At 42.5% G+C, this 16596-nt stretch overlaps 1 protein-coding gene across 1 annotated transcript in view; it reads right to left on the reverse strand.

Moving 5' to 3' along the window:
- Positions 1–13335: 13335 nt before the first annotated feature.
- LOC133974782 (formin-binding protein 1) overlaps positions 13336–16596 on the reverse strand; it is a 60736-nt gene continuing 57475 nt past the window's right edge. The window contains exon 18 of the mRNA XM_062412518.1: positions 13336–16589. Within this exon, the coding sequence (XP_062268502.1) occupies positions 16576–16589 (14 nt within the window). The 3' untranslated portion in view covers positions 13336–16575. The remainder of the gene's footprint in view (positions 16590–16596) is intronic.

A 16596-nucleotide genomic window follows, 5' to 3' on the forward strand; every position in this document is an offset into this window, starting at 1 on the left:
TAACTTCCTATTTATCTAATCTATTAACCAGAATCAGAATCAGAAGGTATTTTTTGCCAAGTAGGTTTGCATCTACCTGGAATTTGCTCTGGTTATTGGTGCATACAATGAACATTAAAACACACTAAATACAACACACATAAGAAAAATAATTAAAAAACATTATATAAACTAAAAATATATAAAAGATAAAAGATATAAAAAGTACAGTAAAAAGTGAAATGCAAAATGCAACAGTAGAACATTGTCAAATTGCAACATGCAATGTAATGCAATATAATACAATATAATATGTGTTAATTTAACACATCCTTGAGGTGGAGGGGCAGAATGAAAGTCCAAGTCAGGTGGGGGTCCCGGGCCTTGTTGATAAGGCCAACTGCAGCCGGGAAGAAGCTGGCCTTGTGGCGTGAGGTTTTGGTCCTGATGGACCGCAGCCTCCTGCCGGAGAGAAGAACCTCAAAGAGTTTGTGACCCGGGTGGGAAGGATTGGCCACAATCTTGCCTGCACGCCTCAGGGTCCTAGAGGCAAACAGGTCCTGAAGAGATGGCAGGCTGCAGCGTATCATCTGTTCTGCTGAGAATGTGATTGGCTGCAATTTGCCATCTCTACAGGACTTGTTTGCCTGGGGGACCCTGAGGCGTGTAGGGTCAACTTTTGGGAGTGGCAGCAGCGAACCAGATGGTGATGGAGGAGGTGAGGATGGACTCGATGATGCAGGTGTAGAAGTGTACCATCATTGTGTTTGGCAGGTTGAACTTCTTCACCTGCCGCAGGAAGTACATCCTCTGTTGACCTCTTTTGGTGAGGGAGCTGATGTTCAGCTCCCACTTGAGGTCCCGGGAGAGGATGGTGCCTGGGAAGCGGAAGGACTCCGTTATGATGACTGGGGAGTCTCTCCGGGTGTTGGGGGTGGGTGGGGCTGGCTTCCTTCTAAAATGCAGTTTCCTTCCACATCTATGAGTCTATGTGAACATTTGTGCCCATTTTCAACAGATTATTTTAAGAAGACCTAAAGATAATATGTTTACGAGGTCGTTTACAAGGTTTAGAGAGGTCACAGTAACTTTGACCCTTTGATCTTTCCAAATTCCAATCAGGTCATCCTTGAGTCCAGATGAACGTTTGTGCAAGATGTAAAAAAGTGTTCCTTATAAAATCAACGTTCACAAAGGATGAGGTCACATTTAACCACCAACATCTAATCCCTTCCTCTTCAAAGGAAGGTCAAGTCCTGTTTGTGACTAGAAATGTGTTTCGTAAGGTCACAGTACCGATAAACTCTGTTCTGAAGTTGCTGAAGAACTTTGGCCCCAGAGAAAATTCCTAATGGGGGAAAATAAATAATATTTGTCTGGATTTTACCAACTAATTCGAATGATGTCGTTTTAAACTCTAAATGAACATTTGTGCCAAATTTGAAGCAATTCCCTAACTATTGAGTTCACAAGAACGGAACAGATAGAAAACATGCTGCCAGTGCAGAGGTATAAGTATCGACACGATTTAGAAGCAGAATACATGGGTGAACTGAAGAAATCCACAGCAATTAAGAAAAAAAGAAAAAAACTGTGGTCCACGTGACCTAAAGTAAACGGTCATGGAGGAACGGATGATGGTTTGTTTACAAGCCTTATCCATGAGGGTTCTGCCTGTCTTCATGTATCCATGTCCTTGGTTTTGACGGTTTGGGGGAGGATCCGTGGGTTCATTGCTGGCTCCATGTGAGCGCGGTCGGACCATCTCTGGTTTTGCAAGATGAGTTTTCTGCGGTCCGGCTGCTCGGAGTCAGAGGTGGTCGAACGGTCTGGACGTTTGCCGCAGCTGCCGTCACACCGGCAGAAAAAGGCTTTTATGAAATTGTCCAAAGATTACAAAGAGCGGCCGGGGTAACAGACGTTCCTTTGTCCTGCGGTGAAGGCATTCCTTGCACTCATACGCTGTGGTATTCACTGTGAATAGGTCTGCTTCCAAATGACATTTTCCTTAGCTGTGTACGCGCACGTGTGTGTGTGTGTGTGTGTGTGTGGGATTTATTGTTGGATCTAAAAAGAGGATGATGAAACTGAGCTCCAAATGAACCATCCCTCCGGTAAAAATGTCACACTGCAATCTGTCCATGTGGCTCGGAGCCACAGTTGAAACCAAATTACAACTCAAGGTAGAGGGGTCAGTGGAGGAATTTCATTGTTGGCCAGTGTTGTTTTTCTTTTTTTAACAAGTGTTGGGGGTTGTCTTTTTAAAAGGTGACGGCCTGCTCGCTCGCTGTTGCCTGCGCTCTCACAGGAACTCCCGAGCACATTTTTCCAAAACCACACAAAGAGAGGACTCAAACACTCATTGAGCCACCAGTGGAAATATGGAGATCATCAGGTTACTGCTTTTTTCTGAAAACCTACAGCATGTGGGCATATTTTGGATCCCTGCGTCAGAGGCTTTGTCTCCTTTGGTTTCCTTCCATTAATGTGATGTTTACCATATCGTCCAAAGAACAAGCTTCTGTTCACAGAGTGCATTCAGACCATTAAGAGAAACCTACCTACTAATATCACAAACGTCTGTCAATACTTATCCCATATGTCATGAACCTTTCATGTAACTGACTTCTCACTTGGCCTGTGTATTCTTAATGGCCTGGGGAAGTGCGGTGTCAATGTTGGTGTGATCTGGACAGGCGATACATTCAAAATTAATAAAATGTTAATAAGGCCGTGTACCTTCAGTCTGCGAACTGAGTTGAACATTTGGCAAATGGTAAACTGCAACCAACAATATCTGTCCAGCCACATCATTTTTGATCATCTGATTATTTTTATTTCACCAGCTCTCAGGTGTCTTGGGTGCTGATCTCCATCTTGACGCCAAGATTATATGAATTACTTCTCTTTAGCCTGTTGTCCTCAGAGTAAAATCACAACGTTCATTTTGTTACTGAAATGCTTTATATCGATATTAATTACAAAGCTCTTATTCTGAAAAGTTGTGAAGTTGCGTCTCCAGATTGTTTATCAATTCAGTAAATCATTCAAAGTTAGATATAAACCACACACGTGAACGGTAATTAAGCAAATTCGGTTTTCATTTGTCATTGACAGTGACTGTAAAATCCTCACTGCAGATAAACCAGGTAGGATGTTGCGGATTTTTCACTCTAAAACATAGACTGTTTATTAAAAAGAGGATTGACTCACTAAAATTCTGAAGTAGCTCCAGAGCATCAACACAGGATAAGAGAGTTGACAGATTTAGAATGGCCACTTCACTTGATTGGAGAAATTCATTAAATTACATACGAGCATGAATGCAGCAGCGCTCGGTTTGCCACTCTGGTTGGGAGCTGAAATTTCCCCCCACTCAGCTGCAGCATATTTTCCACTACTGCACCAGAAAATAAATGGGTTCCATCATAATATTTTTTTTTCTGCTGATGCCTGGGGAGACGGACAAAAGACAAAGAAAGGAAAGTGAGAATGCACCTTGGAGGGGAGGGAGATTTTCTGTGATTGTTTTATGGTCTCCGACCCGCAGTTGCGTGCCTCTGTCTGTAATTAGCAGCAGCTAATTGAAGAGCAGAGCTGTGTGGGTGTAGCATGCAGCCGGGGCTGGCTGTGGGGAAAGTGAAGTATCTGCCGACACGCCCCCGGGCCCAGTGTAAACTTATAGCACACATCAGTGGTGCTTTAACCTCCTGCTGTTTCAGCTCCGAGAAAATTATGACTGCTGGAATCGGGAGGTGCCCTGAATCAACACGAGAGCTCTGTCAAAGCGACTCGGGGCTCATTTTCTCCTTCTGCACCAGAGTTCTTCGTCTTTTATGCATTTTTTAAATACAGATGAGAGATGGAGAAGAGAGGCTTTAAAGTATTTTTTCTCAGAGGACCCCCCTACAAGACGGAAAACATTCCAGGAACCTCCTCATTTATATCCCTTGGAATAATTTGACATATTTCTATACTTCTCCTGATGTGAAAATAAGAGATATTCGACATGTATGAAAAATATTTTCACCATGTCCACACAGAAAACCCACACATCAGGATCATTTTAATGGATGAGTCTAGAATGTCTTCAGGGACGCTCCCTGGCAGATGGCAGAGAAACTAATGTACTTTGTTGCCCTTCTTGCTAAATAGTAAGCAGCATAGTGCAGCATATTTCATAAAACTCGAGCCACAGCTCAAGTATATTATCACAGCTCAGCCCGCTGACAGAATATCTGATCCAAATGCAAGAACCAGCTTCTCTCTGACCTCTTTTTTTAGCACATTCTTCCTTTTCTTTGCTTTCCTTCTTTGTTTCAAGGACAAACCGTCTGTGGTTTCTGCTTCTGTGTGTGCCATTGTGTCTAAAATTAAAGTGTGTCCTATTAATGGCGTGTCTATCTGTATCTGTGACATTGAGCTTAGCAGCGTCCGGGGGTAGGACGAGTCGCTGTGTCTCTTGTTAACCGCTGGTTTCTTTCTTTTCCTTTTCCCTCATATGTTCTAGATTGGACATATTTTGGCTTTTGAGAAATGCAGCCGAGTTGAGTCTTCGGGCCGCAGCAGGCCAGCAGCTGAGTGCTGTTCAGCATTGAAAGATGTTTACTTATTCCAGGCTTGATTTTGATGTTGCCATTACAAAGACTGTGAATAATAATGTTGCTCATTCCACACACCTGCACAGTGTCTGTCCATGCTGGATCTTCTTCAGAAAACCGAGGGGAAAGAGGTCCATGAGGCCCTCAGGCTCGTCTGGCTAACTTCTACAGTTTGAGTACATTTGTACAGTATCTGTCGATTTTATTCATACTTTTAGCGAGGTAAAATGTTCAAGTACTTCCTCTACTAGTGTGTACTCACAGGAAGTTAAGATACGACTACACTCACAAAGAAAGGTTTAAGTGTTTAAAAATAAATTACAAGTCTCTTAATCCACAACACCAAAGCAAGTTGCGTAGGTGCTGAAACACGCATCCACACGTACAGGGCACGGGGTGAGGGCCTGGATGTGTCTGGCAGCGGCACCCACCAAAAGTTAATGACGGGACGGACTGGGCGGATCTCCAGAGGTGTGCTTTCCTCATGAGGCCGCAGGAACACAGCAGTAATGGAACAGGCTGAAAGCAGCAGGTAGAACACACTGTGACCACAGGCCAAAACATTACAAAACCTTTCAAACAGGCGCAGAATTTATTGATTTAGGGAAAAAAACACAGCCATAGTTGCAGACAGTGTTTACTTAATTCTCTGCAGAAGATGATTTAACCATGAGAGTAAAAGCTGCTGCAGATTTGACCTTTTGATTTCATGGACTTCTTGAATTTGCTGCTGGTTCACCGGAGATCGTTTTACTTTGTCTTTGTGAAGAGTCTTAAATCGTATTGTTAGACCCCAGTAAAGTGGTTTTCACACTGAAATCTCTGGATTTCAGAGTAAAGGGAATGTGTTACTTTAGGCCACGTCATGAGGCAACAATGTAGTTCCCATCTGGGGAAGGCAGAGGACTCATGGAGGCCAACATATCAGCTGTCCACAGTTACTTGATTTATTTATATCGGGGAGCAGAAAACGGGTCAATAAAGTGTTACATCTCAAGAGCAGGGTCAAATCTATGAACATGCATTTCTGCCATTTAAAGATCAAAAATTATAAACGCCTAATCGAAATGATGAGATCCTGAGTCATTATTTTTAAATACTAACTCATTATTTTGATAGATTTAATCTTATTTAATAAAAAAGTTTAAAAGTGGTAGAAATCTGCTCCCCTACAATCAAAGGTCAAAACTATGCACTATTTCAACAAAATAAAACTGAGACATTGATTAAAAACATAGACTGATTTGTAGAAACTGTGCAGAGACATATGAACAAACTAGGCCGACACTAAATCCTGTTGAAATTTTAATCCAATGACATTATTACCAATCGTCCTAAGAACAAATATATCTGCACCTAATTACACATCAACCTCCATCCAACAGCTGTGCAGAAGGTTTGAATCCCTGTTCTTTCTGTGTGGAGTTTGCATGTTGGCCACGTGTCTGCGTGGGTTTTCTCCGGCGTCCTCCCACACTCCTAAGACATGCAGGTCGAGGTGAATCAGAGACTTTAAATTGACCCTGTAGGTTTGAACGCAAGTGTGAATGTATGACTCTGTGTGTGACGTACCTTTCCAGGGTGTACCCCAACCTTCACAGTTTTTCGAGTTATGTAAATACATATTCATCCCAACATAGGCATTAAAATAAAGGCATTTACAACATTGCTTTAAGGATTTACTTCTCTCATTTGTAGAGACCGGAGACCGGACTGCACACTGATGCCAACCCCCCTGTGTATTTGGATGCCAAGTCAAAAACGCCACCACAGCCCTCCTGTCGCTGCCTGCCTCGTATCCCAATCCCCAGGTTTTATCCCCGAAATCACCTTTTGAGAACTAAAGCGGATCCTACAGGTGGGTTTGTTGCACCTATTTCCCGCGTGTGAACCCAGCATCTCTCTCAGCTCGCCCCAACAGATTTGGCTCCCGGCCCATGTGAGAGACTATGAATGGCATTAGCTCCAGGCTGTTGCCGTGGTATGGACTTAGTCACTGTGCATCGTGCCCACTGACGTAGATAGATCTAAATAGATGTAGATAAATAGATGTACTTTATTTTTGTAACACTTCTGAATATATTATATTTTTCAAGTTTCAGAAACGTCTTCTGGGATTTTTCACTCAAACCCCTGATGAAAAGTCCCTCATTTAGCATTCACCGATCCTCACGAAAATTAAGACAGTTGTGTATCATGACCAGATGCACAAAAAAGCCTACAAGACCATTATGAAAAAATTGACAGGAAGCCCGCCATTTTGGATTAAGTGGCCATTTTGGTCATATTCCATATTTTTACTTTGATGTACTTCTCGTAGAGTTTTCACCATATCAATTTAAAATTTAGACAAGTGTCATCACAACAAAATGGAGATCAAAAGTTATTGAAAGATCAACTTTTCGTCATACCGTCTGACCGTGGCGTGGCGTCAAAGTTTGATGAAACGCCATCAAAACACGAGCTTCTCTATCTCAGACATATTTGGTCCAATCGACTCCAAACACATGTAAGACAAGAGTCGCGACCTGAAGACATCTACACAGAAATCGTGACTTAAAATCACAGCGCCTCCTGGTGGCAGCAGGAAATGTCTTGTTTTTGGTACATTTTACACTTGGATGTATTTCTCCTCATCCACTTTGTGAAACCATTTCAAACTGTGTCAAATGGGTCTCAAGACATTGATAATGTAGGCTTACGATTACTGTGACTTTTCATCATGCAGATTTTTAATGGTATGTCATCAAAGTTCAACTCGCCATGACAGAGGAAATTGCTGTAACTTCCGTGTTCATGGGTCCAGCTCCCTCAAACTACATGTGTGTATCAACAACCCACCCCTGAAGATATACAGATAGTTTTAAGGAATTGGCGTGTCAAAATAACAGACTAGCGCCCCCTAAAGGGCAGCCCGGCACTACGATTGGTCTACATCTACAAAAATCGATAGGGACATGTGTCTTTTCATGACAAAGAAATAAGTCTCTTGGACAGATCTGCTAAACCACACAGGAAGCCCGCCATTTTTGGACTTGGTAGCCATTTTGGCCATATTCCACACTTTTACTTTGATATACTTGTTGTAGAGCTTTCATCAGATCAACGTGAAATTTAGTTGAGTGTCATCACAACAAGATGGAGATGATAAGTTATTAAAAGATCGATTTCTTGTCTCACGGTGTCACCTTGGCGTGACGTCAAAGTTTGATTACACGCCATTAAAACATGAGCTTCTGTATCTTGGACATATTTGGTCCAATCCAGTCCAAACCAGACATGTAAGACAAGAGTCGCGACCTGATGACATCTACAAAGACACCATGATTTAAAACGATAGCACCATCTGCTGGCTACAGAAAGAGGAGCGCCTATCCTTGCTGCAGAGCTTAAAACGCACGCACTGCAGAGACGTGCGCTTGGTCATCGATCGCTCTCTCTTCCCCGACCACAACAGACTTGAAATTGCCTGTGCTCGGGCCCGTTAGTGCTACAACGTAGCCCTAGTTAAGTTTGAATTTGATGTATATCTAAATTAAACTTCTTGTACATTTAACTGACGCTTAATAAGCGTCAGTTCTCATCTTTCAGTCAGTTGTCTTCACTACTTGGCTGGTTGCACCTGAACTTGTTTCTTTGGATTAGCCTTGAAGAGAACTACGATTTATTGGAATCCACATGATCCCAAAACAAAAGAAAAGCCTGGAATTAACTTCCAAGCCAGCTCCTCTTGAACTGGGAGAGATGAGGAAGAAGTCCGTCAGCTGCGTCGCCGAAAAACTTTCAAGCTTTCCTGACGGATCTGAGTCTCGAGGAGTTGGACGGTGAGGAGCAGTTGCAGGAAATGGTTGAGCTTGTTTTCAAGAGGGCCGTGCAGAAGCCACACTCTGCAGCAGTCTTCACCGAGCTGTGCCAGCACCTCTAAACAGTAAGTGATGCCTCTATGATTGGAAGCTACTTTATCCTGTTTCTTACTTAGTAGGACAGCTTGTCTTTTGTATGCAGCTTGTAACCTTAATTTAACCCTTTGATAAACAAGCTATGCAAACCCCTTGGGTAAATTATAAACTATCTTTCTCACTAGTAGTAGATTGTAAACAAGACTTAATAAGAATGTATTTTTCCAATACACATTTTTGACCCATGTTGTGAATTAGAAGGGAAGTGAAAAAAACTGTTAATTGAAGAATACCTGAAATACTGAATGACGAAAATAATTTACTGCAAAGATATACATAATAAACGGAGTGGGGTCACTTTTGACCCATGTTGTCTTAATCAAATAATGAGTTTATTTATTTTCATTCATTTGTGTGCTGATTTAATCCTCAAATCAGCACACACTGATCACTATTTATGTATGTGAGTTACATTAGTGTTAATATTTCCTTATGGTTTTCTCCTCTTCAGGTGGAGGTCCAATCCTTGTCCGACTGGTCAGCCAGCGTCTCCTTCAGGTCTCTGCTGGTCAAACACTGCCAGGCAGAGTTCAGGAAGAACTTTGAAAGGGAGGGCATTTATTGGAAGAGTGGGTCCTGCCTGGAGCCAGTCAGGGACGTGAGGGTCATCGACCGGCTGAGGGAAGAGCAAAACAACGGCACACCTTCCGGACGCTTCCTCAATAGCATCAAGTTTATTGGGGAGCTGTTTCTCTAGAAGTTTCTGGAGGAGAAAGCCATGCACTGCTGAATCAGGAGACTGCTGCAGAACGGAGACGGGCCATCTCTGGAGAGCCTCTGTGAGCTCCTCCAGCTCATCCAGCAGGACCTGGAGGTGGTCACGTCTCTGTTCTCTTACTATAACCAGCTGAGGTTCATCGCAGAGGAAGGGAAGAGGGCACCAAGGCTCTCCCTTTTGTTGAAGGACACAGTGGATGCACGGAGGGAATGAAAACTCATGTGGGAAATACAACTTATACAGTGATATTTGTTAATGGACAGAAACCCCCCACTGCAACCCCTGCTCCTACTCTGTATAATGTACACTGGGTGACATCATGCCCTGATAAATGTCTTTACTCTGTTTGGGGTTTGTACTATGTTGTCGACTAATGAATAAAATACAACTTATGCATTTCCCCTTTTCCCAATAATCAATGATAAGCACAGATGAATTTCTGGGACAACATTTGACAAAGTACTTATCCTGAGCTGAACATCAAATCTAAATGAGAATTCAGTAAAAAAAAAAACATATTTGATCTCACATTTTATCTCCTTACAGCTGGTTGTGTAAGACTAGTTTCATTTCAAGCTGTGAGGATATTCAATATAAGCCTCGGGAGAGTGACATTTATGAATGAAATATGATCACGTTATAATGTGAAAACTTTCCAGTTATCCTATCACAAGCCCTCGAGTGGTGGTACACCCCCCCCCCCCTTACATATACATGTATGTACACAGGTAAAGAGGAAACAACTCGAACAGAGATTTATATATAGAAAACAGCAAATGTGTGAAGTCTGCGGAGATACAGAGTTAGCCAGTAGTTATGACAAGTTAGCAGCATCAAACAACGGCTTTAATAGAACACAAAGCACTTGGGCCTACAGACAGAAGGAGGATTTGTCTTAGGCTGCTTTGATTCAGTCTCTACAGTGAGTGGGAAAGCAGTGTCTCTCTCATAGAAGCCGTGCTTTCATCTTATTTTACCAGTTTGAATCTAGTCTACATGCTTGTTGCTGTTGTCATCTTATTTTTCGATTCTCTATTCCTCTGACGGATCACCACTTGTCTCTTTTGGCATTTGGAGAGGATTTACATTAATGTCTGAATTTAGCCTCTGCTTTATTTTAACAGGTGATATTTCAGGAATTCCAGGCTAACACTTGTAAATTATATAAATTGATGGGTTGTCCCTGTCAACCCATTACAGTCAAGTTCAGACTCGTGTTTGAAAGGGAAAGTCCACTTGCTCCACAGATTTAACACAGGGTTTCAGTGAGTAGAGGCCAATCAGGCTGTTTAAAGTGTGTTTGTTTAAAGGGACTGATCACAGCCGCAGCTCTGTGGAGATAAGATATATCTGAGGTCCAGATCAATACATATGACTGCTGCAGCGACTGGAGGTCAAATGTACTCAAGTTAGACAGAATAATTACAATGTATAGAAGAAAAACTTAATTTTTTACTATATCTTATTCTAAAATTTAGAATCTGATAGATTAGGTCAAATGACCAAAAGGAGAGAGTAAAGTGTTCAACATTTCTAAAATACAGTTTCTGTAATCCAACACCCACCTGTGAAAGTTCTCATGTTCAAAAAGCACTGAACAGAAAAAGAAAAGAGAGGAACACAGGGTTCTGTTGGAAACTCCTTTTCACCAAATTACCAGATTATGATGGAACATGCCTACCCCCTAGTGGCCAAAAGAAGGAACATCCAAAACTGATTTTGACCACTGTTGAAGTTTCTGACTGATGATGCTTTCAGAATAAAATCCACTTTCATGTCTCACTAATGTGTTAAACAGAAAAATACCATTTGTCCCATGTCAGATCTTAATATTTTTTAATTTGCCAGTCTTGTCTTTTACATGTGTAGATGAATTGTCTGTGCTCTTTTGCTTTCTTTCCCGCTTGCTCTGAAATGCTGGCTTGGGAGACAAAATAATAATTTCGAAAATCCAGAAGCAAAAGCTTGTTGATAAAATTATCAATCAAGCATTTCGGTAGAATTTTAAAAAGTGAAGAATTCCTGATCTCCGTAATGTCTATTTATATTCTAAATGATTCGTCTTTGAGTTTTGGATCACTGGTCAGTCTCATAATAAATTTAGAGACATCATCTTGAGCTGTCAAAACTAAAATGTTACTTTATTGACTAAATAAATGTATATATTGATACAAATAAATGACATGACCAAGATTCTGACCATAGAAATAATATAATTTGTAGTTTAGTTATGAAACGAGGAGGTGGCTCTATTGTGGCGAGCATAACATCCACTTCATTAAGTATTATGATTAAAAGTCATAAATCATAACCAGCATTACTGCTCTATTTACCAGCTAACGGAGGTCTTCACCTCCATATTCAACCTCTCCCTAAATCTCTCGACAGTCCCCTCCTGCTTCAAGCAGGCCACCATCATCCCCATACCTAAGAAATCATCCATCACCTGCTTAAACGACTACCGCCCTGTAGCACTGACCTCCACCATCATGAAGTGCTTCGAGCGGCTGGTCAAAACTCACATCTGCTCGACCCTTCCGAACACCCTTGACCCCTTCCAATTTGCATACCGCCCAAACCGATCCACGGACGATGCCATCGCCATGACAACACACACCACCCTCTTCCACCTGGAAAAGGCCAACACATATGTGAGGATGCTGTTCATCCCCAAGCTCAGGAGCCTGGGTCTTAAAACCCCCCTGTGTAACTGGATCTTGGACTTCCTGACGAGCAGACCCCAGGTGGTGAGAATGGGTAACCACACCTCCTCCTCGCTGACCCTGAGCACCGGGGCCCCTCAGGGCTGCGTACTCAGCCCCCTCCTGTACTCCCTGTACACGCAGGACTGTGTGGCAACACATAGTTCTAACATCATCCTGAAATTTGCAGACGACACTACCATCCTGGGTCTCATCTCTAAAAACGATGAGACCCCCTATAGAGTTGAGGTTAGGGTCTTGGAAACATGGTGCCAAGAGAACAACCTGTCTCTTAACGTCTGCAAGACCAAGGAGATGATCATGGACTTCAGGAAGCTGCAGGGGGGGGTCACGGTCCGATACACATCGATGGAGCTGTAGTGGAGAGTCTCAGAGTTCAAGTTCCTCGGTGTGTTCATCACAGATGAGCTTACCTGGTCCAAACAAGCGGACTCTGTGGTACAAAATGCACAAAAGCGCCAATACTTCTTGAGGAGACTCAAGAAGTTTGGCATGGCTGCAAAAACCTTAACAAACTTTTACAGGTGCACCATTGAGAGCATCCTTTCAAGCTGCCCTACTGCCTGGTTTGGTAGCTGCTACACTGCTGATCGCAAGGCCCTGCAGAGGGTGGTGAAGACAGCGGAGCGCATCATCGGCTGCCATCTCCCTTCCGTGCTAGGCATCTACAGCACAAGATGCCTTAGAAAAGCACGGAAGATCATAAAGGACCACAGCCATCCAGGCTGTGGACTTCTCACACTGCTGCCGTCTGGCAGACGTTTTCGGAGCATCCGAGCACGGACTACCAGACTCACGACAGCTTCTTCCCCCAGGCCGTAAGGCTTCTGAACAATCGCCACTGACCCTCTGAACAGTCACCATGTACATCCTGCTGCCCCACTCAAACAAATACACTTACTTCACATATATTCATTTTATCCAATATTCCCCACTCCTTCACCCTGTAAACTGCTGCTTCATTTGACTATATAATATATATTCATATTATTTAATTTAATATGCCCCACTCCTTCACCCTGTAAACTGCTGCTTCATTTGACTGTTATATGTTACGATGTTATATGTTGTATGTTATTTAGTATGTTATTTTTCTATTTTGTAAAGTTGTCTACTGCGTAGATGTTGCCTGCCATATCACAAGAATTTCACTGCTCTGATGACGCTGTCATTGGTGAATGTGACAATAAACTTTGATTTGATTTGGTTAACGTATGTAGTGCGTTCTCATAAACAGAGTAGTTATATTGGATAATTAGAGCTATTGCTATTGATGATCGACACTGTGGGCGTTTGCATGAGGGTCATGATTGAGTCTGAATCCCCAGAGGAAGAAGAAAAGACCCCACTCCTCATTTACTTTCCAGGCATATTTAATTGGCACAGTAAACACAATACAAAGTATTCAGTGCTCCAAAACACAAGCATGGGCTACCAAATGGAACACAAACGAAAAAGTGCAAAACACACCATTTGGTAGACCTCACAAAGGAAAAAGAAGTCTTACTTTGCAAAGCAGAAGTCATGGCAAGACTCTCCAATAGTTAAAATAGATGTTTGTCCTTTTTAAACTTTATTTATATATTCATATATACTCTCTCTAATTCCATCACGCCGTTTCCTCTGTACAGGCGGTTATTCAGGGGCGTCAACTGAAAGTTTTGTGGTGGTCTTGTCGTAGAGCAAAGGCAGACATTATAAAACTATTGCTGCCTGTTGAAGTGGTGGTCTTTACCTCGTAAGGTTTATATTGTCATGTGTCACTCAGAAAACTAATACAACGCAAGTGTTTGATATCTTGACATTTTTGAGACGGGTGGCGAAAAAGTGAACATGGTATTCTTAATTTTTAAGCTTCAGATGGGCTTTGATCCTTCCTTCCATCAAGAGTCCAAACTGTCTGCGTCCATCACTCGCCGATGTCGGGAAGGGTTCATAATATTCTGCATCAGATGAATTTTCAGCAAATGGCTTCATCCAAATAAGAAGAAAAAAAAGCAACGCAACAGTTACGTTATATTTGCAGTTAAAAGGGATTTTAGTCCCGTTCAGGCAGAGAGAAAAAAAAAGCTACAACAATAATTTCCAGCTTAAAATAAAACCGGGAAAGCAGAATCTCAATTCAAGATTATTAAAATTATAAAACAGAAATCTTAAAAATCACATACATTATGTGCCGTTGAGCAGGAAGGGGGGTTGGAGGGGTGGGCATAATTCTTCGTGATTGTTTAAAAATAAAAAGTCTTGAAATTTGCCCCCGAGACTTTTGAGATAAATCACATCTTGATCCTTTCGCCACATCACAGGAAACACCTGCACCATTCTCTCTCGCAGTGGTTGAACGTAAAACGGGTGTAAAGCCCCGAAACAGGTGATTTCTGTCACACTTCAGTCACAAGTTCACAGGACGATGAATCACAGTATATTTTCATATACAGTAGAATAGGCAGTAGGCGGGCCATCCTAAAAACACATCAGGTGTCAATCATAACTTCTTCTTTTTCTTTTTTGGGTTGACTGCTGCTTGGACCAAGCACAAGGTGATCAACTGTAAACTAACAACTTGCGTTAGACACTCCGATCGAAAACATACAATACAAACATTTTTTACATACATACTGGACTGTAAAAGAAATGCACAAGACTCATGAACTATCTATGCATAAGATCATTCAGAAAAAGAAAAACAACCCAGGTCCTTGTTGCAGTTTTGACATTAAACTGTGGACGTGGTGATCACTCACTCGCTGTTAAAAAACAAACAAACAGGGGAAACATGCTTTCTGAACCAGAACAGAAAAGACATTTTAAAAAACCACAGGCACCGAACCCAAACAGTAGCATCAAGGTTATTCAAACAGTACGACCAGGCAATGAGGGTTAACTGAACAGAAAGGCTGGAGGGAGGGAGGGGGGGCGCATAAGCTTGACCAAATAGCCCAGCACCAACTCCTCAGGGCCACCAGCAGAGGGGGGCGAGGAGGACGACAGGGCAAGCATGCAGCACACCACAACGCCCCTGAGCTTTTGCAAATAATAAAAAAAAGAGGGTGAGGGGCAGGGGAGGAATGGGGCTGAAAGCAGCCAAGGGTAAGCCTGAGCCGCCTAAGGAGGGAGGAGGGGCCGTGGAAGTGATTAGGGTGGTGTGGTCAGAGAGAAGAACAAGCACCAGTGACAAGACAGGAAGACCGGTGGATGATGAGAGTGATGGTGAATGACCACATCATCCATCACTTTGTTTTTCGCTCCAGCTGGTCCTGGGAATGTGGGAGTGGAGTAAACTGGACATTTACGACAAACAACACCTTATAGGGGAATTTAAACAATTTAACTTAAAAAAAACCTTTTAGAAATGATCACCTCCGCCGGCAGCCGTAACTCAACGACAGTGGGTTAAATGTAATCTTATGGGGCAACTGCGACAGTCCACAAAGTGTGCCATTAAAGTTGGAGCTGGAGGATATGGACGAAAATCTCCTACAAACTGAAGCACAAATTAAGAGAGGGACAACGAGCTGCTGCACAGGTCAGAGGGGGACTTCTCGTTGAGCGACATCTGAAATGTTACCAGACTCCAGATTTTATTGGTGAAAAAAAGCATTTTTAGTTGCTGTCGCAGTTGCCCCATAAGATTAGATTGTAGCCACTGCTGTCACAGCTGCTGGTGGACGCAACGTTTTTGTAAGTGCCACATATATATATATATATATATATATATATATATATATATATGGGGCCTAGGTTGAAAAATACTGGAACTGGGTAAATACTGGAACTGGAATTCCGTTAAAAATAACATCCAGGTCATTCAAACAAACCAGAAGCACATGACACAGAAACCAATGATCAGCACCTTCACTTCCTGTTCTTTCAGGTGGGTGAAACCTGCAAATGTGGAGTTTAGTGACTTTAGTGGGAAGGAAGTAGGCGTAAAGAGGAAGTGAATGAGGTTTTTACAGCCTCTTAAGAAGGTGGATGATCCTTGGATGATTCTCTATGAGGTCAATGAGTGAGTGAGTGAGGAGTTCATGACCCCCTCACACACACACACACACACACACACACACACACACACACTACTGGATGAGTGGTGTCATGGGTTCTCCCACAGTTTTTTTGTCCGCAGGCTCCTGGTGGTCTCCATCTTCTCTCTGACCACACCCTCTGCCATGTGTGTAACAGGGGAAAGGTAAGGAAAAAGAGGGGCGACGCTCAGTCTGAGGAAGCCAAAAGCCAAATTTCATGACTGTGCGTGATGCAAGCGGAGTTAGTTACATTAAGAAGCGAAGCTTTGCTGAAAGCAACACAAAGAAGGTGTGTACTGTGGACTTCTGAATGGGGGTTATTAAGAAGGTACAGGTTATGAGCTCTTAAATTTTGATGAAATTCTCATATCCTTGCTTCACATTGCAGAGATTAGCAGAGGAAGCGCAACAGTGCTGATAAAGTTAATTTTTTTTAACAGTTTGGAAATTGAGATGTGATATTATGGGTTGTCTCTTTAGACTCAGGTCGTCTTTCACGCTGAGCGTGTGAGGAACGTGGTGGTATCTCCGAGGCGTGCTTGCCCTGCCATTCCTCAGCGAGCCCCACTTTTAGGAATCTGCAACTAAAAA

Source organism: Platichthys flesus, chromosome 19, assembly GCF_949316205.1.
Source record: "Platichthys flesus chromosome 19, fPlaFle2.1, whole genome shotgun sequence".
Classification (NCBI taxonomy): domain Eukaryota; kingdom Metazoa; phylum Chordata; class Actinopteri; order Pleuronectiformes; family Pleuronectidae; genus Platichthys; species Platichthys flesus.